General features: G+C 35.5%; 1 protein-coding gene across 3 annotated transcripts in view; it reads right to left on the reverse strand.

The window, feature by feature from the left end:
• ORC5 (origin recognition complex subunit 5) overlaps nucleotides 1-27,780 on the reverse strand; it is a 77,096-nt gene that overhangs the window by 37,470 nt on the left and 11,846 nt on the right. For 2 of the 3 annotated variants that reach the window (XM_043872426.1, XM_043872428.1), the window contains exons 5-12: nucleotides 22,799-22,910; nucleotides 16,705-16,835; nucleotides 14,284-14,332; nucleotides 14,105-14,195; nucleotides 11,057-11,109; nucleotides 9,000-9,112; nucleotides 7,266-7,313; nucleotides 399-509 (exon numbers count right to left, since the gene is read on the reverse strand). In XM_043872426.1, coding sequence (XP_043728361.1) covers nucleotides 399-509; nucleotides 7,266-7,313; nucleotides 9,000-9,112; nucleotides 11,057-11,109; nucleotides 14,105-14,195; nucleotides 14,284-14,332; nucleotides 16,705-16,835; nucleotides 22,799-22,910 — 708 coding nt within the window. The remainder of the gene's footprint in view (nucleotides 1-398; nucleotides 510-7,265; nucleotides 7,314-8,999; nucleotides 9,113-11,056; nucleotides 11,110-14,104; nucleotides 14,196-14,283; nucleotides 14,333-16,704; nucleotides 16,836-22,798; nucleotides 22,911-27,780) is intronic. The other variant, XM_043872427.1, reaches the window with a different exon arrangement.

Raw genomic sequence — 27,780 nt, forward strand, 5'->3', positions numbered from 1 at the left:
CTTGCAAAGTATACATATGAGGAATAAGAATATTATAGATCATTTTCTTACAAATACATTTCTTAAACTTGTTCGTTGCATTTCTATATTATAATTCAACAGTCATGAAGTCACTTTTTAATCAGCAAGATAATCATTATTAAATTTATTAAAAAAAGAAAAAGCCTAGAATCATCAAGCTGTTTCTGTCATCAGTTATACCTTAAGTATATGCAAATTCAGTGATACCCTCAAAGACTGTATATTTTGAATTTCAATTACTTACCAAGGACATTGTTCATTTTATAGTATTAAGATATGCAGACCAAATATCTAAATGTCTGGAACTCTACTGACACGCTACCTGAAGAATTCCATAAACATAAAGAAAATATGTAAGAGCCTATCATTAAGCTTACCTGGGAGAAGATATTTGCTGTTGGAGCAACTCTGCTGTCCACAATACTATATAATATTGCTAATAATCTGTCTAATGGAAATGGTTTTGGTCCGAGGAGATGATTGCTTGTCTATAAGAAAAAAGAGCATGGATTTCCTCTTACAGCAGAACACTTGCTTTCTGTATTATAAATTCCCAATAACAACATAATTATACTGTACACAGTTCCCCACAGAGGCTAAGAAATTTAACTGGCAGTCTCCAAGTTAAAATTTTACCTGACATGATAATGATTTATTTTTCAATGCTGTCTTCAAGATGTTCTGACTTAGCATCAACAAACATTAAAGAATTCACAAGTCATCCAGTGTAGTTCCAAACATCACCCCTATTTTGCTGCTGTAACCAGATATTAAGTGATTTAGCCAAGTCATTTGTCAAGATAGTGCACAATCAAAAGTAGGGTCTAGGCCCTAACCCCTAGACTATAATTTACTACTAACTCCTCACCACTCCTCTTTGTGCCACTTCCTGAAAAATGTATTTGTTCAACATTAACTGTTCTGAAAAGATGAGTTATAGTAAATACAAGCTTAGAAAATGAATGCAGTGTTTCATAGGATGTGCATAAGCTGTCAGTTTGAAACAATGTAAAATTTATTAAAAAATTTTAAGACTGTAAAACATTCATACTGGTCTACAGAGTCAATAGTACAATTATTTCTTACTGGAAAACTGCAGTGATCAAGAGTCTATAGATAATTAGACTAGATTAGATAATTCTATCAGATAATTTTAGTTAACTGTAAGGACTTAAGTACTCTATATGAGCAAGGGCAAATAAATGGGAAGCTTTATTTACACGCATGGGGTTAACCATTTCTTTAAAATAATAAGTTAAAAAAAAAAAACCTACTCAGAATTACAAAAAAAGTAATTTATACCAGCTACTTATATCTAAAAGATAGTTTAGAAATCATTTTCCAGGTCTTAAAGTTTATGTTCTTTTCTTGTTAAACACTTCAAACATTTAGAAAATATACCAGTGTACCCACCACCCAATTTCAACCACATCCAAATATTATGCAATTTGTACAAAAAAAGCATTTGATCATGTTACAAACTGAAGACCCCTGCACCCTGTCCTTACCTCATTCTCCCTCCCCTCTTGAGAAGGAATTGTTCTCCAGAATTTGGTATTTTTATCATTTTCATGACAATTTTAAAACTACTACTATATATGTGGGCTTCCCTGGTAGCTCAGTGGCAAGGAATTTGCCTGCCAATGCAAGAGATGAGGGTTCAAACCATGGGTCAGGAAGAGTCCCTGGAGAAGGAAATAGCAACCCACTCTAGTATTCCTTTTCTTTTTTTTTCAGTTTGTTCAATTGGAGGATAATTACTTTATGATATAATGATGGTTTTTGCCATACATCAATATGAATTGGCCAAAGGTATACATGTGTCCCCTCCATCCTGAACCCCTTTCCTACCTCCCTCCCCACCCTGTCCCATGTCACAGAGCACCAGCTTTGGGTGCCAATGAGGGTTAGAGTTTGTCACTACATACTACCCAGCCTATTCTGATCAATGCAAAGTACATTCAAATATTGACTTTGATATGATCAAACTGCAGAATTTACAGGCTCTTATTTTTCCACACCATCACCCAACACTTGGAGTCATACAGACTCTTTTATAGTTTTGCTAATATTAAGAGTATAAAATAATACCCCAGTGTTCCTTAAAGTTGCATTTCTTGGGACTTCCTTGGTGGTCCACTGGTTAAGAACCCGCCTGCCAATGCAGGGGATACAGGTTCCATCCCTGGTCTGGGAAGATTCCTCATGCCACAGGGTAACTAAGCCCTTGTGCCTCAACTACTTAAGCCCGGGCATCCTACAGCCTATGTTCCACAACAAGAGAAGCCACTGCAATGATAAACCCATGCACTGCAACTATAAAGTGGCTCCCGCTCACTGAGATTACAGAAATCACACACACAGCAACGAAGACCTAGTGCAGCCAAAAATAAATAAGTAAATAAATAATAAATTGTATATTTAAAAGTTGCACTTCTTTCATTAGTCAATGAGGGTGATAACTGTGTCATGTTTATAAGACACTTCAAGTTCCTTTTTGTATCACTTACCCATTTATTTACTGGACCTTTGCCTTTTTCTCATTTGTTTGTATGAGTCTTTAAAAATCCTAGATAATAATCATTTGTCAGTTGTATGAGTGCTAGAACAGTATATCAAACATCACAGCGGGCTTTGGATTCAGAAAGTCCAGGAACTGGATACTGGTACTAATGATATTAACTATATAATCTCAGGCAAGTTACTAAATTTCTCTTTAATATTCAACTTAATCATCTAGAAAATGAGGATAATGATAGTAACTACATTCATTAACTAATTTTGAGAATTAAGTAAGGTCATACACAGAGTCTACAGTGTTTGGCTTACAGTGCTCAACAACTTTTATTATTATTATCATGATATACTTATTTACATTTTTCCTTTTCCACACAAATGCCTCGAAAACAGATGTTTTATTTACCTTTCTCATCCCTAGTACTTGGGATTTTTAGTTTAAAAAATAATGGATGAAAGGATAATGAATGAAATTATGTTAGAGGGAAGAAAGAAAAAAATAAAGGTAAAAGTTGAGCTATCTAAATGGAACTGGTGTCCCTGTCCTCATTAACACTTAGAAGTGACTTGAAAATAGTAAAAATTATCAAATTCCTGAAGTGCTGGGAGTAAAGTAGGAGGCAATTCAAGCTGAGAATCACACTGCAAAATGCCACCAAAACTTTTCTAATTTTCACTTATTTTATGATTAGAAAACACATTTCCACACATTTCCAATTTAAAATTAAAGTGTTCCAGTGCCCTTCAGGGCATATGACATTTATCTTCTTCACAGAACTGATTTTGTGTTCTATAAACGCAAATTGGCTTCCCACCTACAGAGAAAGTCAAAGTGTGAGAAATACCTCACCACAGATTCACCACAGCTCATTAGAGAATGAAGATCTGTACGAATAGAAGAAACAGGTGAAAAAGGAAACCAAATAAAATAAATGTTTGAGGAGATAAAATGGAATCAAAATTGGTATCAAGTCAAATTAAGAAAAATAGAGCCTGGAACATAAACTTGGAGTTACAGATATTTATACCAGAAAATACTAAAACTAGGAGCAATGAAAAGAAGTTTAATTGAGGGGAACAGAACTATGAATGAGGAAAGGAAAAATGTTGCTTTTCCATATAAACTATCTGGCAAATAACCTGGTATCACATACATGCATTAGTTGAATTGAAAAGTAAAATCTTAGAAAAATGAGTACATCTTAAAAAAATGAAGGTACATAGAGAAAAATACAAGTGAAGAAACACAACAGATTTAAAACAACTGTTAATGATAATTATTTGTATGGTTTGCTTTTTTTTTTTAAGATTAAATCAAATATCCTTTAATTTAAATAAGGAAACAGAATTGAGCTCATATGGTTTGCTTTTAATGTTTGATCCCTTGATTAAATTGAAAGCTTCATGAGAGCAGAGACAATGGTTCTTTTGTTCTCCACTTTGTCTATAGCCTCTAGCAGAATGCTTGGCATAAAGTAAGCATTCAATAAGATTTCAAGAGGAGAGGCAACAAAAATAAAAAGGAACTACTAAGTGTATACAGAGTTCAGTAAGTTAGTTCAGATTTTTAAATGACATGAACCAAAGAGGCTACTTCAAAAATCAAATCTATAAGAATATCGAACTATCATTCACCTAGAACTAAAAACACCCTCACAATGTCTTCGCTCATACAGTTCCCTCCCCATCAAGTCTATCTTCCTAAACTTGTACAAATCCATTCATTTCACAAGGATGGTCTAAAGTGCAAGCTCTTTCACAGTTCTCTCTGATCAGCATTCATATATCTCCCTTCTCAACATTCTTAAATAATTTTCTGTCTAAAGAGTAAGGCCTAAAATCTCTTAGCTCTATGTTCATTCTTTGATTTTCTTCATTCATTCATCCAATTTATTCATTTGTGCAATAAACATGCACCAATTACCACCAAGTACTGAGATACAGAGAATAAGATGAGCTTTCTTCCCTTAACTGCTGAGTGAGGAAATTCTTCCACAATCTGGCCTCAACTGATTTCTCTCAAACTCACCATATACTACAGCCAACTGTATTTCATTATGTCATTTATAAATCCTATACTTTCTCACCTGTACTTCTTGGTATTTCTTCAATCAGAGTTATCATCTCTGAATATCTAATCCTCACCATTCTTGAGTGCCCACTCAAAATGCAAGCCCTACTACAAATCCTTCCCTCACTACCTCAGCCAGAAGTACTCCCTTCTCCTAATAATCCTTTATGACCCAAAGCATCTACACGTGTAAGAAAGAGGGTACAAAATCAATCATCTCCCTATAGCAGAGAGCATAATCAGAGATGTCTCAGTGAAAGGGCGAATTAGAAAAGTCTTTCCATGCCAAGCAAATGGATTTGATAAGGAAATTTGCCTGCCAAACTCTAGCTCTGTGTGAATGGAGGAGAAAAGTCTTCCTTGAGACTTTTAACTAGAAGCCAGAGATAATTCTGATGTGGAGGCAGAATTCACAGTATCTTTGTGGTCTGAAAGCACCCAGGCAGAGAACTAAATTTAAAATGATCCCAAGTTACTGGTGTTTCTAAGTGCTTGCATAGAAGCAGACGTAAAATTTGCCTAAAGGAACACACCCCAGGCCTCAAGAATGCCAACATTTAAATTAAGCCAACAACCAAAAATAATAAAATACTCAGGAAGCAGGATATTATGTGCACAGGTCAGCAAAAATAGAAAATGTAGAATTAGACTGACACTGATACTTTAGTGTCTCAGCAAGACATGCTAGAGAGAATGGAAACTTGTGTGTTTGTGCATGCTCTGTCATGTCTGACTCTCTGTGACCTCATGACTGTAGCACACCAGACGCCTTTGTCCATGGGATTTTCCAGGTAAGAATACTAGAGTGGGTTGCCATTTCCTATTCCAGGAGAGAATGGAGGAGAGGCAATATTTGAAAAGTTAATGACTAAGACTTTGTCAGGGAATGTTTGACGGGAGGATTCCTACGTGCTGTCTCTCATGAGTCCTTTGTCCCTCTTCAAGCAGAACAGCACGCTGCTCCCAGGGACTGAGGTCATTGTGTGAGGCAGGCTTGGGTCTCCTTTAGTAAACATTCTCTTTAGGACAAAACTGCTTAGTCTCGTTCCCCTTTCTTGAGATATGGATTGTGTCCTGACCTTGTGACTAACATTACCCCTTGTTCCCTTGGTAACAGTTGCTGTATGTTTGGTTTTCTGATCTCTATCATTCCCGAAAGAAGTTTCTTGTACCACAGCCTATATATACTCATAGGAAAATCATTAAAGCACCTTTGCTTCATCAGAGCTTAGGTCCCCGGGTCTTTTTTGTCTCTCTCTCTCTCTCTTTTTCTGGCTGACTCTCTGGAGCGTGGAGACCCGTCATGCTCACTTTTCTGCCCAGGCTTCTAAGACCCCCTCGAGAGGGCGCCTGGTGCCTTCGTGAGCGATGTAAGTCCTGTGTCAAGGACTTTATTGGTCCTCTGCGTAAACCAAGGGATATCAGCCTCTTTCTCTCTTTCACTTTCTTATCGTCAACTCCGTACCACAAGGTTCCGGTCCATTAAAGGACCCCAACAGACTTTACTAGAATTAAAAAGGCATCATTATTCCAAACAGGAAGCAAATTAATGCCAAGTAAAAAGAAATTCAATCCCAGATATATCACAGTGAAAACTCAAAGAACCCTAAAGTAAAAGGAAAAGAGAACTTGAAAGCACCCAGAGAAAACAAGAACAACACAGGAATAACAGATTCACAGCAAGTGCTTTTTTTTTTTTTTTAGCAGCAGCAGCAAAGACAGTAAAACAATGTCCTCAATTCAGAAGTGTAAGCTAAGTAAAATGGTTTTTAACAATAAAAGAGAAACAAAACTCTCAGCTTTTATAAGTGCTGTCTATAGTTCAAACTCCTCTAGTTTCTGTCAAGAAAAGTCACAGAGAGATCTGAACAGACTAAATGCTCCTTTCACCAATTTCAATCTTGTCCCACAACCGTACCTCCAAAGGTGCATATTGCTTCTAATTCCTAAGCATTGTCCAGATTCCTCAGGTCAAATCAGCTTGTTTGGGGCATTACGTTTCAATCTTCCCTGATCTGTTTATGTGTGTGTATTAGTTGCTCAGTAGTGTCCAACTCTTTGTGACTCCATGGACTACGCTAGCTAAGCTCCTCTGTCCATGGAATTTTCCAGGCAAGAATATTGCAGTGGATTGCCATTTTCTCCTCGAGAGGATTTTCCTGACCCATGGGTCGAAACCTGGTCTCCTGCATTGCAGGCAGATTCTTTACCATCTGAGCAACCCAGGAAGCCCCTGATCTGCTTAGTCACCTGTACATCTATCTACCAGCCAACTTCAAATTTTACAGATCTCTGATCTGCTTAGACCTTCTTAGTTTTACCTTTTTAACTTCTTCAATGCCATATCTGTGGGTATTTCAAAGGGGACAAGAGGAATACATGCTATATTTAACTGAAAATTCCAGTGTGAACTTTTTCATCTATTAACTCACTAAGAAAAAAATTTTGTCAGCTCACTTTTATCTCTAGAACCAGCTCACCTGAATTGTGCCTCCCCAATCACCATATTCTACATAATAAAATACTATTACATTATGATGGTGCCATATCAATACAAGTAACTTCTGATAGCCAAATGGCTAATACAATTATGCATTTACCTACTTTTAATAATATCCTAAATTCATAAGTTTTTTCATTAGAGAAATTACAATACCTTTTCGTGTTTCTTTAAAAAATTGGTTTTCTTGATTTTCCCATGATGCTGCAATTAAGATAAATAATTTTTAAGATAAAAGATAGGACTCCATAAAACAGAAAGCACAATTTGTTTAAAACATGGTACACACAATACTAATTTATGTATCGTGGGCTTTATTATTTTATTCTATTTATTGCCTAAAATATCACCTTAAAATATCAACATATTTTAGACTTTTAAAATCAGATTTTGATCGTGTACAAGATTACCTTTGCATGTAAAGAGGTTTTAAAATAAAAGTGATACTTCTTAAAGAACTTATATTGATTTATTACAGCACATTTATTTCTATAAAAGTAAGACTTACAAAGATTAATGAGTTTTCATTCATTCTATACAGTAAGTGGTCAATTCACATAAAATTGAGAGCATTTAGTTAATTAAGTACTTGGATTTAAGAGTGGAGAAAAAAAATAGATGGCAGTCCTTGCCCTCTTTACAAGAAAGACTAGTGGTAGAGACAGGTAAAAAGGAAATAGATAAAAATGTATTACAATACATTTAATAAGTCAAATTGCATAGTTTTTCAAAAAGAAAACAATTCTAAAATAAGATTTCTTTCCAATTAATATACATGCAAAGGCTCCTGAATGTTCCAGATAACAGTGTATGGAGCATATGATACTATAATAGGAGCTTTAGAATAATAAAGGAGTTACCACCCTTTAAATTATTCCCATCTCTCTTATTTTTAACAAAACCTATTTATTCTTTTTTAAATGTACAATTATTACTGAACTCCTCTGTGAAATTACCTAGCTCACCCACTTAGGTTGTTATCTTAAAGTGAGAAATAAAGAATAAATGATTCAAGGGGGAAAAAAAATGAATAGGTGGAATTCAAGCATTCAGAGATTGGAGAGGAAGGAATTCTAGATGGAGAAACCAATGTAAAAAAAGATTGGAGAGTTAGACGGAAAAGCAGCCAATATCTGGAAAGAAAGTTCAGTTTGACTGAATTTTTTATTAATTAGCTTGTAACTGTACATGCCTAGGATGTGTAGCAAAATGTATCTGGTTGCAAGGATATTTTTCACCCATTTGACATAATGAATTGGTAAAAGAGAGCAAGTCATTATATGCGGAAGAACAGCTGAGTTCATTATGGAAAAAGAGAGTTGGTGTTTCCTTAGGTGGAAGGTGATTGAAGAAATGGCTCATGCATTCCAAAGAAACTCTGTTTAGAAGTTTGTTAAGTGTGAGGAATGCTCTGTTAATGGATAAAGTTCTGAAGGCCTGTGGATTTTATTATCTATATTCACTTCAGGAAAGACTTGTCTGTATTTTGCTGTCATTTTCAGATTAATTTGTCTTTCAAAATTCAGCAACCAACACCACCTCCTCCATGAAGCCTTCTTTCCTCAACACTTCCTGCAAGTTATTTATCATATCAATCTTACTAGACACTAACACATCTTTCTTAGCTCATTTGCTCCATCACGTCTCCACCCCAAAAGTGGCACTCATTCATTAATATCCTAAAGAAAGTTCTCAATTAACATTGCTGATTGGCAAAGATGAAGTGAAAAACAAAGGATAAATGATTAAAGAAACACAAAATCTTTAAAGAATGAACCCTAAGGATACCAATCTCTTATTCTAATCTCTTTCCCTTATAAATTTATAGGAGTTGAGGAATTTCAAAATATTCCCTATTTCTTCAAAAATAAAGTGAAAAGAAATGATTACCTTAAGGAAAAACCTCTTGTCAGTTCTTGCTGGATTATAAGAAGCGAGGTATGCAGCAATTAGGATAAATTTAGAGTAGTACGGAAGCTCCACATGAGTATATGCTGAAAGACCTATACAACAAAATACTTTTATGAAGTATTTAACAGGCTACCATTAGATTTTAAGTTTCATATCTTTTCTCACTTATGTATTGACTTCCTATGGTATCCTGTAGTCAAAAGATTTTTAAGTGCCCTGACCTTAAAATGCCATGATAATGATGGCGGTAGGGGCAAATATTAATGATATGTTTTATTCATTCTGTTATGTGTTATAATGATATGCTCTGCTTACTGTTACATGAAGTCTAAATCCTATCCATCAGGCCCTTCAAAGCTACACTCCACTAAATGTTCCCTGATGCTCCCCTACCACACCAAAACAGAAAGTTTACCTCTACTGTGAATTCTCACTTTGTATATATTTATGGTCCATGTAACTTTATATATAAAGAATTAATTAAACATAAGTTATATTTCTTACTAAACTTCAGTGTTTACTGAGGGAGATAAGTTTAATGTTTTTTTGTATCCTTACAGTACCTTATACAAAAGAATGAATGGATAAATAAAACAGTAGTCACTCAAGCAGCAATGATTTTTAGGGGAAGGGAAAATGGAATCTGATATTTGCTGAATATCTAGCATGTGGAAGACACATTTAAATGTGTTTTACTTAAGCACATTTTATGTTTTACACATTTAAATGTGTTTTACTTAGGTGCTTTACTTAAGCATCTTTGAATATCTGCAGTAATTTAATGGTAGGTATTCTTTCCATTTTAGATGAAGACACTGAGTTGGTCTAAAGGTCACACAGGCAGTAGAGCAGACAAATTATTGCAGATTTTTAACTCCTGCATCTATTTCTTTCATTACAGCACACAACTGAAAATCATTTGTAGAGCATCTCAAGCATTTAAAAACCAAAACAGAATCTCAATATCACCTCATTTCCATACCACTTTCCCCAACACTGGCTACTGACCCAAAATATTTTGGATAGTTTTTTTTGTTGTTATTGTTTCTAAATAAAAGTAAAGTTGACCCTTAAATAATGGAGGCTATTTGTGACACCCCACTCATATAGTAGAAAATCTGCACATAACTTCGACTCCCCCAAAACTTAACTAATAGCCTATTGCTGACTGGAAGCCTTAATGATAATGTCAACAGTCCGTTAACATATATTTTGTATATGTATACCTATATGTATTTTATGAATTCATGACATACTTAACTTTTCCTTAATTTCTTTCTTTTTGATATCTGTAGGCTATGCAGTTCATTCATGAGTTTTTCCAAATTGCTGAATATCTCCAAAATAATTTACAATATATTGACTGAAAAAAATCTGTGTTATAAGTAGACCCCTGCAGTTCAAATATATGTTGTTCAAGGATCAGCTATAATTCTACTGGGATAAACCCAAGGTAACGGTTTCTTTAAAGGAAACAAAAGCACAAAGCTTTCAAAATATAACCAAATGAAATGTAATCCTCAAACTAAATTAACATAAAATTGAATTTTATTCCATAAAACTCATGGAATACATATACAGTGAGATAAAATGAGGTATACAATCGATTGGTTTAATACAAGCATTTAAAGAAATATAAACTGCTTGGTTTTCATATGATCTAATCCAACATGTAAAAAATAGAAAACTGATATTCAAACTTCCTTTCCTCCCATTACACTGCAGTACTGCTTAAAAGAAAATCAGTAATTAGAATATCATGGTAGCTTAAATCATTATTTAAAATATCACGGTAGCCTGTGGGAATTTCCTGGTGGTCCAGTAGTTAGGACTAAGTGCTTTCATGCCAGGGACCATGTTTGGTCCCTGGTTGGGGAACTAAGATACTGTGATACAGCAAATAAATAAATAATGGTAGCTTGTAAACTACCTTTTATAACACTACTAATGCTCTTTAGTGTAAACTTTAGTATCTTGATTACGAGTAATCATTGAAGAAGTGTCTCTGGTAACTGTCTCAACACTTTCTGTGATACCTTTCAGTTGTCCTGGATCTGTGTCATCTTTCTGCAGCTTTTCCCATTGTGAACTGGAAAAAAAACGGAAGGGTAATAATGGATTGAAAATATATAAAATCAATATACTATACTTAAAGCCCTAGAAAAACATAATTTTGTTTTGATTTGACAAAATACATTAATTACCTTATAAACAAGACAGATAATATACACATGTTGGTACCACAACAAAATCACTTAGTGTATATTAGAACAATATAAAATTATATATCAATGCCCAGATGTTAATTTTTTCAAAAATCTTTTTCTGATCACAATTATAAAGTTATCAAAAAGCACCAACTGATACTGTTGATTTAATTTAGCAAAAATTGTTATTATACCTGTGTGAATGACAGTCACAGGTAGCAAGGAAAATAGCTGAGTCATTTACAGGGAAGTAGTTTCAAATGGACCAGGAGATATCACCAGGCTTAGAATGTCATTTCTCTATTACACTGCTGTAGAGTCTCACTGGCCCTTTATGTCACAATATGATAAAAAAGGAACTACAAGCATTATATGCGCTATTATTACAAAGGTAAACAGCTGGAACAAAAATGCAAACTGCCCTAAATACCAATTTTGTTTTCAAAAAGACACAGAAAATAATCACATAAGAGATTCTGCAAACCAATCAAGGATAATCAAACATATGTTTCCTATCAATAAACACAAATGGGTACACCCCAATAAAGAACAATATTTTCAGAGTGCCTCAGTAAAGCAGGAGATCAAATTAGCAATGCTGATTTCTATGATCTATATCTAAACATACTATAGATTACATATTAATTGCATATATAGTGATATATATGTATACAGACATACTTGTGAAAGATGTTGAGAACAAATTAGAAATTACCTATGTGATTAGGAAAGAAGTGAAAGGGATAATGGGGTGTGAGACTTCTGTAATTTTATGTTAATAATTTTAAGTTCTGAACTATTCTGATGTCACCTTTTACCTATACAGCAAACCATGAGTTTATTCTACTTTGCTTTTTTTCTTTCTCTTCTTTTCCCGTATTTCAACCTTGTAATTGTGTTATTCCCATCCTGTCAGAGAATATAATTATATACACAGTATTCTTCTACCCTTGTTCCCATCTTTCAGTTTTGACCTACAATTAATCAAATGTAGTGCCCGTCAATCCTTTTGCTAAAGCTTCCCTAAGCATCTCCATTGCACTGATTTTTTTCAGAATGTGCTTATGAATATAGCGTTCCCTGAGTTCTTACAAGTTTAACACTGTTTTTCTATAGCCACGATACCTGAATGACAGGTTGGCTGGATATAAACTTCCTTGGCTTATACTTCCTCTCTCCTCAAGTTTCTTGAAAACTCACTTATGTTGCTCACTTATCGTTTTGCTTTATTACAGATTCACCTTCCTTGGTAAGTAGTTTACCTTTTTGCCTTAATCCTCCCCCACTTCACTTCATTCTTTACCACCAAGCAGACAGGAGATATCATGTCCTTCCAAATCACCCTCAAAAACAGTACTTTCCCAAAACTGCTTTGTTAATTCTTGTCTACATACTCTTGAAACATTTCCTTTTGATTCTCCAATAGCCAATGCTCAGGCCTCACTTGCTCTCAGTATTTTCTCACTTAGAGTTAGACTCTCTTTCCAGAGGTGATACATTTGTATTTCAGGACACATGTCAACCCCTTGCCCTGTCCCCACTGTCCTCTCCTCTTTTCCCTATAGTCATTGCTTAACTTTTCACTTCAGCCCCAGAGTTGGCTCTGCTGGCTTCAATTGTTTATTTCACTATTTACATATAACTTAAAACTTGTAGTTAACTCTGTAGCGTGGGCATGCATGCTTAGTCAGTCAGGTCCGACTCTTTGCAACCCGATGGATTATAGCCCACCAGGCTCCACTGTCCATGGGATTATCCTGGCAAGAATTCTGGAGTGGATTGACATTTCCTCCTCCAGGGGATCTTCCCGATCCAGGGATAGAATCTGCATCTCCTGGGGCTCCAGCATTGGCAGACGGATTCCTTACCACAGAGCCAGCAGAGCAGACTTCTAGTAAGACTGCAGGCTAGGGTTAGAGTGATTTTATTTGCTCTCCTTAGTGATCTTTATGGAGAGAACTGGATTCAGGTGGCCAATATTATCCTATGGAAAACTAGAAGTCCTTAAGAGTCACTTTAACAACCACCCAAAGTTTTCTACCTTTAAAAGATCAGATCACAAGCTTTTCTATTCTGTGACTTTCAAACACTTTCATCAAATGACTTTTTATTATTAAAAAAAAAGGATTAAATATCTTTGCAATGTTTCTATTTATTCAGAAACTATTAATATTAAAATCTTCTAATTGGCTAATTAAATCAAACACAAAGTAATTATAGATTAAGGTATTCATAAAACAAAAATGATAAAATTGATTAGCAAGTGAAAAAAGACAAAATGTTGACATTTTTAAATCTATGTTGCTTTGCAATGTAGACTAAACCTAACATCCATAAGACTTTCTTATTTGTATCACAAATCACTTTCACATATATTACTGAAATCTTTTAAGGATTGTTAGAAGAGGGATCTGAAGTCTAGAGGTTTTAAGTAAGTTGCTAATACCTCAAAAGGTAGAAAATAGTTAAGCTGGAAATCAAAACCATTGTTCTTCTCACGATACTATGTCTGCGCAATCATGTCTCCTGAGTAGTTTCATTACTATGAACAAACAAACATAGATTTATGACTTGATTTATACACTTCAATACTCAATTTTTCATTATGCCATTCAAATATCTAACATAACTAAAAACAAAGCTGAAACCGATTTTCCTGTAGCTTTCCAGATTTAAAAAAATTAACAATTATTAGAAATATGCCTTGTGTAACATTACTCACTAAAAATTGTTTGTCTTTCCCAAAATAGTAAGAAATGATTCAAAATTCACAAGAACTTTTTCCCAATGTGAAGAAGACAGGAAAACATGTGGACACATTAGCGAATATTCTAAACAAAGATACAGAAACAACATATATAACAAATAAAAAATTACCTTGATATTTCTCTGAGATAAACAGTCTGCATGGCTTTCTTCAAATGAGGTTCAATGTTTCTCCAGAGCTTGCGAGTATCACGTTCACCTGCTATCCCAAAGAAGAGAAAATTTCAATAATTTAGATCTTACAGAAATTTTTTTCAAAAGAAAAATTATTACAGTAAAATTACAGTTACCTTCTCCTTTAACCACAGGTTCACAATATTTAGGAAAATTAAGTACTGCCTATAAACAAAGGGGGGAAAAAGAGAAAAAAAATTTACCACAATTAGAAATTATTTTTCAAGTAAAATTTTTGTTAGGATTCAGGCAAATTTACTTCAGTATAATTGCCCAAATAAAATGTTATCATAGTTTATTACAACAATAAAAACCATAATTATCAATAACAACAGTAATACAACATGTAAAATATTCCTTAATTGGTTAAATCCCACCTAATATATTGGCTTCTAGATATAAAGTAACATAACAATCTCCAGGAGAAGGCAATGGCAACCCACTCCAGTACTCTTGCCTGGAAATTCCCATGGACAGAGGAGCCTGGTAGGCTGCAGTCCATGGGGTCGTGAAGAGTCGGACACGACTGAGCGACCTCACTTTCACTTTTCATTTTCCTGCACTGGAGAAGGAAATGGCAACCCACTCCAGTGTTCTTGCCTGGAGAATCCCAGCGACGGGGGAGCCTGGTGGGCTGCTGTCTGTGGGGTCACACATAGTCGGACACGACTGAAGCGACTTAGCAGCAGCAGCAACAATCCCCAAAGCAGATTTAAAAGTACATACATATAAAAGATGCCTAAAAAGAATATTTTGCAGATGATTTATTAAATTCTCAAGAAATGTGCCACTTACAAACTTTGAAACAAAAGTATCCATTCAAAGGAAAATGGAAAATATGTTTATTATCCTACATTCTACATATACAGAAAAATAAGGACACTATACTGTTTTTTCTCCAATAATGAAAGATCATCTTATATTTATTAGTATCACTAGTAGTAATAAAGACTTAAACCACACTTCAAGTTTCAAGTTTTTGAATATAATGTAACAATAACAAGAAAAAAAGTTGTAATCTCCTCCCTCAATAAAATCATTCCTCAGTGAAACCCAAAGGACTTTATAAAAACCATATTTAGATTTAACACTTTCTTTTCCTACAAATAGTTTCTCTAAATAATTCTTCCTTCTTGTACTTTATAATAATCTACTTTGAAAAGACTGCCAGCACAGATACCCACAGGATTCAGGACATCAGAGTTAAGGAATGGTAACAAGTTATTTTGCAGGAAGGACAGAGGATGAGTCCTCACTCCTGACTCCAACTCACGCAGGATGCACACTGACCCTCTCTCCCCTCTGTAAGCCCCCTTGTTGTCATTCCCTCTGTCACCAGGAATCTCCAACATTCAACTTCTGGAGAGGTGTTAGTGATGAGCTTGAGCTAGAACAGTTTGTCTCTGGTTTGTTGCCTACTTAGAAGACACTTGACAAATCTACATCTAAATCAGAAGAGGCCTACAATTTAAAAGTTCCAAAAACATACTAAATGTGAACACAATTTCTCCTATATTCTATCTCAAATACACACTGAATCCCTCTAAGTAACATTTTTCAGAGCAAAGAAAAGAGCAAAGCAAAGAAAATATATCAAGAGAATCTGTTCCTTTGAAAGTTCCATTTTCTAACCTTAAGATATTTTACCATCTTGTTACATGGAGATAAGGTCTTAAGTATTAATAAAAGATTCTAAGAAACCAGATATTCTTGCCTTCTCCCTCTTGGATTCACACAACCAAAGAAGAAAGATCAAAATTAAGTTAAATATGAAAATTAAATACATTTTCCAAACTGCCTATGAAGTATAAAGTTATTCTAATGTTTAAAAAAATGTTTTTAAAGTAACCTTTTATATAAAATCAAAGTAATCCTTTATATAAAGATTGCTAACTCAAGGTTAGTGACTAACGAAAGACCTATGTAAAGCTTCTGACCACATTCAAGTGCATCTAGATTTCAGACCACTATCAATACATGCGCTGTGCTTAGTTGCTCAGTCATGTCCTATTCTTTGCAACCTCAAGGGCTGTACCCCGCCAGGCTCCTGTGCCCACGGGGATTCTCCAGGCAAGAATACTGGAGTGGGCTGCCATGCCCTCTCCAGGAGATCTTTCCAACCCAGGGATCATACCCAGGTCTCCTGCACTGCAGGTGGATTCTTTACTGACTGAGCTACCAGAGAAGCCCTGGTAATATCAATACATATCAGTACAAAAACCTGAAAAACAATTGTTAAAAAAAAATTAGATTTATAATTGTTTATTAAGTTTTCACACCTCCTCTCCGTTAGTCTTCATTTTAATTTTAATAAAAATTATCTGTGATTAGAGAAAAGAGAAAGGAGGAAATCAAAAACACACTCCTAAGGATATATGAAAGCAAACAACTAAAGATGACTGAAAGGTTTCGATCAGGTCAAAACTTGTACTAACCCACAGATTTCTATTTCTAGAATAAATTTTTAGCTTCTAGCCTATCTCACACCTTTTCTACATAAAAGATGTACATTTTATTTAAGCAAAATGAGAACTCACCAGATGCCGGAGCTCTTTCAAATCTCGACAGACAGTGTAGAAAACTCCAAGAAGAATGTTAATGTAGGCAGCATAGAAATCAGCTGAATACTCTGGAGGATGATCATGAGATAGGATCTTCTGCAGGTTCCCTGTTCACCGGACATAAATGAACAGACTGACCTAGCACCCTAGTCGTATCTTTTAGCATTTTATAATACAGGTTTAAACAATAAACATGAAGGTTCAGCAATTATCAGGAATAATAAAAGTTACAAGATTAAAATGTAAAAGTAATACAAGTTTTGAAACTGAGGTAAAAGAATCATGAATCTAATGTTCTAAAAAAATTACTAAATTTTACCTGACATATATACTAAGAAATGACATCTAAAGAAAAGTTTACCTGACATATATACTAAGAAATGACATCTAAAGAAAAGTTTACCTGACATATATACTAAGAAATGACATCAAAAGAAAATCACAAGAACCTTATAATAAGCAAAGCAACATCAATATCAAGAGCAAAAAAATAATATGGACTTCAGTTATTTTTCCAATTACATAAATCAGCTAAGTAAAAACAAAGGGTACTATATAAATCACCACCAAATTGAAAAATGCTCTTCATTTTTTTTTGCAAAATGAAAACAATTCAATAAGTTTTTCATGAAAATCTTCATCTTTACTTTGTCATTCCCTTTTTTATAAAATGTGTTTTCTTCCTACAACTTTGGTATCTTTATTTCTCTTTTATCTTACTCTTATACAGTATCACATGTTTAGAATCCTAAGTGAAAGTTGCTCAGTCATGTCCAACTCTTTGTGACTCCATGGACTATACAGTCCATGGAATTCTTCAGGCCAGAATACTGGAGTGGGAACCTTTTCCAGGGGATCTTCCCAACCAGGGATCGAGCCCAGGTGGCCCACATTGAGGGTAGATTCTTTACCAGCTGAGCCACAAGGGAAGCCCAAGAATACTGGAGTGGATAGCCCACCCCTTTTCCAGCAAATCTTCCTGACCCAGGAACCGAGCTGGAGTCTCCAGCATTGCAGGCGGATTCTTTACCAACTGAACTATCAGGGAAGCCTTTATAATCCTAAACTTATATTTTATTCTGTTAGAAATGTAATATTATAGAAGCACAGTTAAAACTAAAAAGAAACCATCTATTATTCAAAATTTCCCAGTTTATAGCACCTGAATCAGTCAGTCATTTATTCCTTATTGCAATTCCCTCTGACTTTTTGATGCAATGGTCTCTTTAGACTTCTCAGTTAAGAGCTCTCTAACCAAGACTAGTACTGTAAACCTAGTTCCACAGGGTTCAAGGCTATCACAATACTTTCAAGTGAAAATTCTTATGGAATGCTCTGATCAAGTCAATTTCCTTTTTCTTAAGAATCCTTCTGAGTATTTTTACTATGAATACTTTGCCATTTACTATCAGACCTTGATTTTAACTGTTCTCTTATTCCTCACAGTCAGGTACATAACAATATATGTGGTCTATCAATAGGTACTAATATACAGAAATTCAGAAATAGTTGTATTAATAGCATCTGCTAAGCAGGGCAGTTGGCCAAAAGAAAACGCCAAAAACCAAATAAACAAAGTCCCCCTTCCCAAAAGATTATTTTAAAGCCTATCCTCATGTCTAGAATGTTATCCTGAAGGAATTCTAAATAGAGATTGTTACTAGATCTGCAATTTTATATCATAACCACTGGAAAAAATATACAAAGTCCAAAATTTGACTTTGGAGCCTATGGATTTTTATATCTAATAGCAATTTTAAATTTAATGTTACCACGTTTTTAAAACATAAATATTTGATACACTAAAAACTTGTAAAAAGTGCCTTAAAACTTGGAGATAAAGGTACTTATATATAAAAGCTGACAGATAACTGGACTGATGGAAGAAAGAGGGACTTCTGCTTCCAGTCATGAGGGAGTATTTCCAGTTCAGAAATACTCTTCTATAGATAAACAATTAAAAACTGGATAAAATATAGAAAACAACTATTTTCAGACATCAGGTAGCCGAGAACTCTAATACAAGAAAAGGGAAATGAGGTGAGTCTTACCATCAGCCAGGCTTTCTAATTAGAGGAAACTTTACAATAGTGGTACAGTAGAGCTGCAAAAGGAGCCCATTAATCTTAGTGAGTTGAGACAGAAGTGGGAGTAGAGAAAGCTAAGGGTACTAGAATACACAGGGTAAAGTTCATGAGAGAAGGACACTATGCAGAGAAAGAGCCCCAGAAATCTACATTAAGGGTTGCCCTTGATTCTTAGCTGAATGCCAACATTTACATGCATAGACAGAGTAAAAGCCCAGAAGAACAAACAAGAAAAACTTCTGGGGAAAAAAACAATTATTGGAGAGCTGTAAGTCAAACAATTTCCAGAGTTCAGACAGGGATATAATCTGCTCATTTTTCCACCAGTAAGAATAGAGAAACTATACTAAATATATGGAGCATTCAGCAGAGAACCCAAAAGGACTTAGAAATACCTTAGAAGTGGAACTAAAATTAGCCCTGAACCCCCTCTCCAGAAGAGCTTAAAAATAACTTCAAGAGGGTCAAACATATCTTCAAGTAATTTAAATGCTTAACAGAAAAAAGTCCAACATGCAAGAACAAAAAACTTAGTATCTATCATTCAATCAAAAATTACTAAGCACATGACAAAGTATAACGGATATCCATAACAGAGAAAAATCAGTTAATAGAAACACCACCACAATGAAAGAGGTAATTGAATTAGTACACAAGGACATCAAAACAACTATTAAAAACATGCTCATATGCTCAAGAAAATAAAGGAAAACAAAGCATAATGAGATCTATAAAAAAAATTCCACTGGATTCAGTGGTCGCTCAGTTGTGTCCAACTCTTTGCAATGCTATGGACTGCAGCACGCCAGGCCTCCCTGTCCGTCACCAACTTCCAGAGTTTACTCAAACTCACGTCCAAGTCAGTGGAGTCGGTGATGCATCCAACCATCTCATCATCTGTCGTCCCCTTCTCCCATCTTCAATGTTCCCCAGCATCAGGGTCTTTTCAAATGAGTCAGATCTTCGCATCAGGTGGCCAAAGTATTGGAGTTTCAGCTTCAGCATCAGTCCTTCCAATGAACATTCAGGACTGATTTCCTTTAGGATGGACTGGTTGGATCTCCTTGCAGTCCAAGGGACTCTCAAGAGTCTTCTCCAACACCACAGTTCAAAAGCATCAATTCTTCGGCACTCAGCTTTCTTTATGGCCCAACTCTCACATCCATATATGACTACTGGAAAAACCATAGCTTTGACTAGATGGACTTTTGTTGGCAAAGTAATGTCTCTGCTTTTTAATATGCTGTCTAGGTTTGTCATAGCTTTTCTTCCAAGGAGCAAGCATCTTTTAATTTCATGGCTGCAGTCACCATCTGCAGTGATTCTGGAGCCCAAAAATATAGTCTCTCACTGTTTCCATTGTTTTCCCATCTATCTGCCATGAAGTGATGGGACCGGATGCCAGGATCTTAGTTTTTTGAATGTTGAGTTTTAAGCCAACTTTTCCACTCTCTTTCACTTTCATCAAGAGGCTCTTTAGTTCCTCACTTTCTGCCATAAGAGTGGTGTCATCTGCGTATCTGTGGTTATTGATATTTCTCCTGGCAATCTTGATTCCAGCTTGTGCTTCATCCAGCTTGGCATTTTGCATGATGTACTCTGCATATAGTTAAATAAGCAGGGTGACAATATACAGCCTTGATGTACCCCTTTCCTAATTTTGAACCAGTCTGTTATTCCATGCCTGGTTCTAACTGTTGCTTCTTGACCTGCACACAGATTTCTCAGGAGGGAGGTAAGGTAGTCTGCTATTCCCATCTCTTGAAGAATTTTCCAGCTTGTTTGATCCACACAGTCAAAGGCTTTGGTGTAGTCAATAAAGCAGAAGTAGATATTTTTGGAACTCCCTTGCTTTTTCTGTGATCCAACAGATGTTGGCAATTTGACCTTTGGCTCCTCTGCCTTTTCTCTTTCTTTTTATCCACTGGATTGGATAATTGCAGACGAAGACACTTGTAGAGAAAAAGGTCAGTGAACTTGAAGACACAGAAACAAAAGCTAAACCAAATAAAACACTGAGGGAAAAAAATATCCAAAGTTTAAATGAATAAATAAGAGATTCAGCAGGAAAATATCAAGAGATCTAACAGTCATGTAATGGCAGCCCTGGAAAAACGTGTGGGGAGCAGAGGGGACAGATGAAATATTTTTAGAAATAATGGCTGAAATTTTCCAAAGTTGAAACTATACATTCATTATCCAAAAAGCTCAACAAATATCCAGGAGGGTACACGATAAAAGATATTTTCCACCTTGCCTTTTCATTTCTGTAAAGCCCAAACAGTAATATATGTAAAGTGTAGGATAAAAATTGCACAAAGGTTGTGAGGTGGGAAATTATAAGTCACTGAGATTTTCAGATTGTTTACTAGAGCATAGCATAATTTATTCCAATTGACTGGAATTTAGTTATTCCAATAACTATACTAAAAACCTGACTAACTGTACTATAATCCAACTGAAAGAAAAAAAAAAAAAAAGCATTACCAAAAGATGAGCAGTCTGCATGTGGGAGAGAGCAGAAAACTAGAAATCCAAATTAGGCCCCTGATACTGCTAAGAGAAAAGGGTGTCCTGAAGGTTAGATAACATAGTCCTTCAGATGACATATGTATCAAGTTATGATTGGATGACTCAGGCACTAAGATTATCCTTTTGCCCAGGTTCCATGCTTACTTATTCTGACTATAATTTGGCTTATCAATTAGTATTTCTTTTTTAACACTTTCTTGTGTGATGGTGCTTTTGAACTTTTTTAAAAAATGGTATGTTAAAGGCTCTAAAATTTCATAACTAGATGAACTTGATTCTGTATCATGCTTTTCAAAAATTGACACTTTCCTATACTTTTAAAAATTAACAAGATCACTTTAATTATCTCCTCAAATTGTCTCCATCTCTGCTGCTTTACATCCTAATTTTAAAAAAATCAAATTCTACAATTCATGATAGCATACTTTAATTTCAACTTCACTAGAAAACTAGCATTTTAAAATAATTTTTCAGTACTTAAACCTAAAATAGGTCATGAGAAACTTTAACATTTAACAGTCATGACATTAAGTACAAAGAAATTTTTTAATGAAATCCTTTATTTTCTTCCTACCCTTTTCTCCTTGTGATTTTCATAGCCCTATTAAAAATAAGGGCTCCCTTCATCTGTTTTGGGCTTCTTTTTTCTATCTCAGTTAATTAGCAAAGGCAGGAGGTGTTATTTGACTGCTGTTCTTGTGAAAACAGACAAAACTATGTTGATCTTAATATAATCAATGTTTATAACTATTAGTTCAGAGGGACAGTGTTTTGAAGCCAAGGTCAAGGAATGGTATCTTTTTCAGAGCCTCTAACCACCTTATGCTTAAGTTATAATCTTTGAATCAAAAGTATCATATTTGTACAGTAACAGCACAGCATTAGTCTACAAAACTACTCAGAAACACAAAAAGCTATTGTGCTTTTCCAAAGATAAAAATCATTAGGATCTATGAAATTTAAGATTAGGCACACACACACAAAAATAAGGACTAGCAGTTGCCACTGTAAGAGTTACAGTAATGAAAAATGAGATTTACAACATTAAAAGATACATTCTGGGTAGTACTTAAGCACATGGTATATGAACATTTCAGTACAATTTTAATGTGCTTTGCTAACTTAGTCTGATTTTCACTTGTAAGGATATTATAATCACAACATATATATCTTACTGTCCTGACTAAAAAAATGTGAAAATACACCATTAGCATAAATATGTGAGAAATGCTCACTAAAAAAAGAGTAATTATAAGAGAACCACCTCTCATAGTTCCAAAATAAAACCTATATTAAGTGCAGAAATACAAACATTTATTTGAGATTGGCAGCAAACCCTAATAGATTAAGGCATCAAAGTATTCTCATTTGAACATGCTAGCTTAATCTTTTAAGTAACAAAAAAATATTTTACTGAGTATCATTAGTCAAAACAATGTATTCAATTTTACCTATGCTATAATCAGGGAAATACAAGACAAATGGTTCAAAGCATCCGGTATTTGGACGAAACTTTTCCCAAACAATTTCACTGAGAAAGATAACAGTCACATTTCTGTCAGTCTGTAAAAGAAAGATAAATAAAAGTAAACTTGCATTAAAAAATCTTAATCAGAACAATAATTTCATTTGAATTTTTCTTTCAAAATAAATCCAGCAAAGTTCTAATATATGGCAAATTATTTGCATACTAATAGGCCATATTTAGAAAACCTAATCAAGGAGCTCATCTTTATATGCAAATTTTCCTACATAATTACTTAGAATTTCCATAAAACTTTCAGGTTAACTGACAATTCAGTTACATGTAACACTAGCACAGTCACAGAAGGACTTATTTTATAGAAATTAAGAAGCACATCTGCTTGAATGATTAAAATAAGACCTTTTTATGGGTGTTGTCAAAGAAATCATACACTTAAATAATAAACCAAAAAAGGCAAAATTGATATGGCTATAGTACCCACAGAAAAGAATATATTTGTTGAAGAAGATGATGAGTTTACATTAAAAACACAAACAAGAGTAAGCATCCAAAATACCAACGTTAAGTAAACAGACATCTTTTGAAATTATAATATTCTAGAAATAACATTCAGAGAACAAACTCAATGTGTATGTTATCCTTCTACAAAGTGGCCATGAATGCTAATTTTAATGCTAGAATTTATCTGTAGACACCTCTGCATTCCCAACACAAAGTTTATTTTGTTTTATTTTTTTTCTCCAACACAAATTTTAATTCTTCCCATGTTCTTTGGGATGTCTCCTAAGTTGAGTAACAGATATGATATCTGTTTTGTTCTGTAACTATTCTTAGGACTAAATCTCTTACACTATACTTTGATGGTGATTTACTTTTATAGTTTCTAACTTATGTGTAATCTTATACTCAAATTTTCATTATTTATAGAAATATACTTCTGGCTAACAAAGAAGGTTAAGTTCAATAAATTAATGACTCCATAGAAAGTGTAGCATCTTCATGAAAGAGCAAAGAAGATTTTTACTTTCAAATGCTTTTTGTCTTATTAATTTTTAATAATTCCTGATTTCTATAGTGATAAAAGGGCATGCTCTAAACACAATCTTGATTACAAAGCATTGAGCTGCTTTTCCTTTAAAATATGATTATCCAAAAGCATTTTATAAAGTCAGCTAAAAAAATACTGAGAGATTAAAAAAATATAGGCTATTAACAGTCTAAAAGGACTTTAAGTTGGTTCTCATCTGTTCATCTGAAAGTACTTTCAAGTACAGTGATATCTATCATAATTTAAACTTCATTTTACTCTGATAAGTATCTAATATAAGAAATGGGAAATGCTTTGGCTATATTTCTTTTCAATGACACACACATTTAAAAATCAAGCATGTTTTCAGAAACATCAAAACAATTTTCTTTTCTGGTGGAGCTGAGCTTACTATGAATCGTTTCGTTTTCTTCATATAGTTTCTATAAATAAAACTAAAAAAAGTGAATGGCCTAACTACTGTGGTGGGAATGCATGATCACCATTACTAGGCACAGGGGAAAATAAGGGAGTAAGTTTTACTGAAAGGCGAGAGGACAGCAAGAATGCACTCTGGCTACCAGAGAAGGAGTCCTTGAACAAAGCAATGGGAAACAGTGGATGAACACATGCAAAAACAAAAATAAATCCCACAAACTCAACACAACACAACAAAAAGAAAGAGAGGAAGAGACCTCTACTCAATGAGGACAGATTTCTGGTATCAGTAGTAAACTGCCAAGAAATAATCAAACTGGGAGAGGCTAGACTGCATGAGAAGACTTCCAAGATATGTCACCAAGAGTTATATTTACTTTTCTCCTGTCCTCTCCGCATCTGCCCCCCAAGACTATTAGTAAAAGTGGATTTTAGGAGTCAATCTTAAGCATACAGTGATTTCAGTGGCAATCAGTTTAGAACTTTTAGCAGTTTCTCAAATTTGAGTAATGCATTTAACTTTTAAAGGTGGAAAGGCCTTAGGCACTGTCTCCCCAAATATTTAATTTTTATTATCAGTTCAGTCGCTGAGTCGTGTCTGACTCTTTCTGACCCCATGGACTGCAGTAAGCCAGGCCTCCCTGTCATCACCAACTCCCAGAGTTTCCTCAATCTCATATCCATTGTGCAGGGGATGCCATCCAACCATCTCATCCTCCGTCATCCCCTTCTCCTCCCATCTTCAATTTTTCCCAGTATCAGGGTCTTTTCCAATGAGTCAGCTTTTCTCATCAGGCGACCAAAGTATTGGAGTTTCAGCTTCAACATCAGTCCTTCCAATGAACACCCAGGATTGATCTCCTTTAGGATGGACTGGTTGGATCGCCTTGCTGTCCAAGGACTCTCAAGAGTCTTCTCTAACACCACAGTTCAAAAGCATTAATTCTTCGGCACTCAGCTTTCTTTTTTTTTTTTTTTCAGCTTTCTTTATAGTCCAACTCTCACATCCATACCTGACTACTGGAAAAAACACAGCTTTGACTAGACGGACTTTTGCTGGCAAAGTAAGGTCTCTGTTTTTTAATATGCTGTCTAGGTTTGTCATAGCTTTTCTTCCAAGAAGCAAGCATCTTTTAATTTCATGGCTGTGGTCACCATCTGCAGTGATTCTGGAGCCCAAAAAAATAAAGTCTCTCACTGTTTCCATTATTTCCCCATCTATTTGCCATGAAGTGATGGGACCGGATACCAGGATCTTAGTTTTTTGACTGTTGAGTTTTAAGCCAACTTTTCCACTCTCTTTCACTTTCATCAAGAGGCTCTTTAGTTCTTTCTCACTTTCTGCCATAAGGATGGTGTCATCTGCATATCTGAAATTATTGATATCTCTCCCAGCAATCTTGATTCCAGCTTGTGCTTCATTCAGCCTGGCATTTCTCATGATGTACTCTGCATATAGTTAAATAAGCAGGGTGACAACATATAGCCTTGATGTACTCCTTTCCTGATTTGGAAGCAGTCTGTTGTTCCATGTCCAATTCTAGCTGTTGCTTCTTGACCTGTGTACAGATTTCTCAGGAGCAGCTCCAGCTCACCAGCAACAAGGAGCAGAACGATGTGGTGAGGAAGATGGTGGAGCAGAAGGAGGTGTACTCATCTTCTCCTGTGAGAACTCCAAAATTACAACTCGCTGCTGAACAACCATCAACAGGAGAATGTTGGATCCCAACACAAAAAGACACCCCATGTCCAAGGACAAAGGAGAAGCCCCAGCAACACAGTAGGATGGGCGAAACTGCATTTAGAATCAAACCCCATACCCGCCAAAGACACTCAGAGGGTTCAAACAAACCTTGTGCACACCAGGATCCAGAGAACCCACAGAGACTGAGACACAACTGTGTGTGAGTGTCTCCTGCGGAGGTATGGTCAGCAGTGGCCTGCCTCAGGGGCAGGGGCTCTGGGTGCAGCAGACCTGGGTATGGCATAAGCCCTCTTGGAGGAGGTCGCCACTAACCCCACCATAAACCCATCAGAACTTAAAAGGGCTGGGGAAACAGACTCTTGGAGAGCACAAACAAAACCTTGTGTGCACCAGGACCCAGGAGAAAGGAGCAGTGACTCCAAGAGACTTGCCCGTGAGTGTCCACGTGTCTCCGGCAGAGGTATGGGTTGGCAGTGGCCTGCTGCAGGGTTGGGGGTACTCAGTACAGCAGTGCAGGCATGGGACCTTTTTTGAAGGAGGTCACCATTATCTTCATTACCTCCACCATAGTTTGGCCCCAGGTCAAACAATAGGGAGGGAACACAGCCCTGCCTAGCAACAGAAGTTTGGGTTAAAGATTTACTGAGCATGGCCCCGCCCATCAGAAGAAGACGCAGTTTCCCCCTCAGTCAGTCTCTCCCAGTAGGAAGCTTCCATAAGCTTCTTATCCTTATCCATCAGAGAGCCAACAGAATGAAAACCACAATCACAGCAAACTAATCAAACTGATCACATGGACCACAGCCCTGTCTAACTCAATGAAACTATGAGCCATGCCTTGTAGGGCCACCCAAGACAGGTCATGATGGAGAGTTCTGACAAAATGTGGTCCACTGGAGAAGGGAATGGCAAACCACTTCTGTATTCTTCCCTTGAGAACCCCATGAACAGTATGAAAAGGCAGAAAGATAGGACACTGAAAGATGAACTCCCCAGGTTGGTAGGTGTCCAATATGCTACTGGAGATCAGTAGAGAAATAACTTCAGAAAGAATGAAGAGACAGGGCCAAAGCAAAAACAACACCCAGTTGTGGATGTGACTGGTGATGGAAGTAAAGTCTGATGCTGTAAAGAACAATATTGCATAGGAACCTGGAATGTCAGGTCCACGAATGAAGGCAAGTTGGAAATGGTCAAACAGGAGATGGCAAGAGTGAACATTGACATTTTAGAAACCAATGAACTAAAATGGACTGGAATGGGTGAATTTAACTCAGATGACCATTATATCTACTACTGTGGGCAAGAATCCCTGATAAGAAGTGGTGTCGCCATCATAGTCAACAAAAGAGTCCAAAATGCACTACTTGGATGCAATCTCAAAAACAACAGAATAATCTCTGTTCGTTTCCAAGGCAAACCATTCAATATTACAGTAATCCAAGTCTATGCCCAACCAGTAATTTTTATTATAGTGTCCCTTAATATTATACTTAAATAATAGGGACATAAAACTAAGTAGGTATAAACTACTTATGTTCAAGGTACTTATAAAGTTATAAAACCAATCTTTAATTTATAAGGTAAATAGAAGACTATAAAGCAAATAAAACTTAAATTAACATTATTTGAATATGATGAACATTACTGTTTTGCTTAAACTAAATCTTTGCTCACTTCATCAATATGGTACTAACAGGAAATAGCCTTTTGAGTTTAGTATTCCTATAACAACTGGTATTGGTGAAAACTGAACTCTCTCACCAATTTCCTTTAT

This window comes from Cervus elaphus, chromosome 18, assembly GCF_910594005.1.
Source record: "Cervus elaphus chromosome 18, mCerEla1.1, whole genome shotgun sequence".
Classification (NCBI taxonomy): domain Eukaryota; kingdom Metazoa; phylum Chordata; class Mammalia; order Artiodactyla; family Cervidae; genus Cervus; species Cervus elaphus.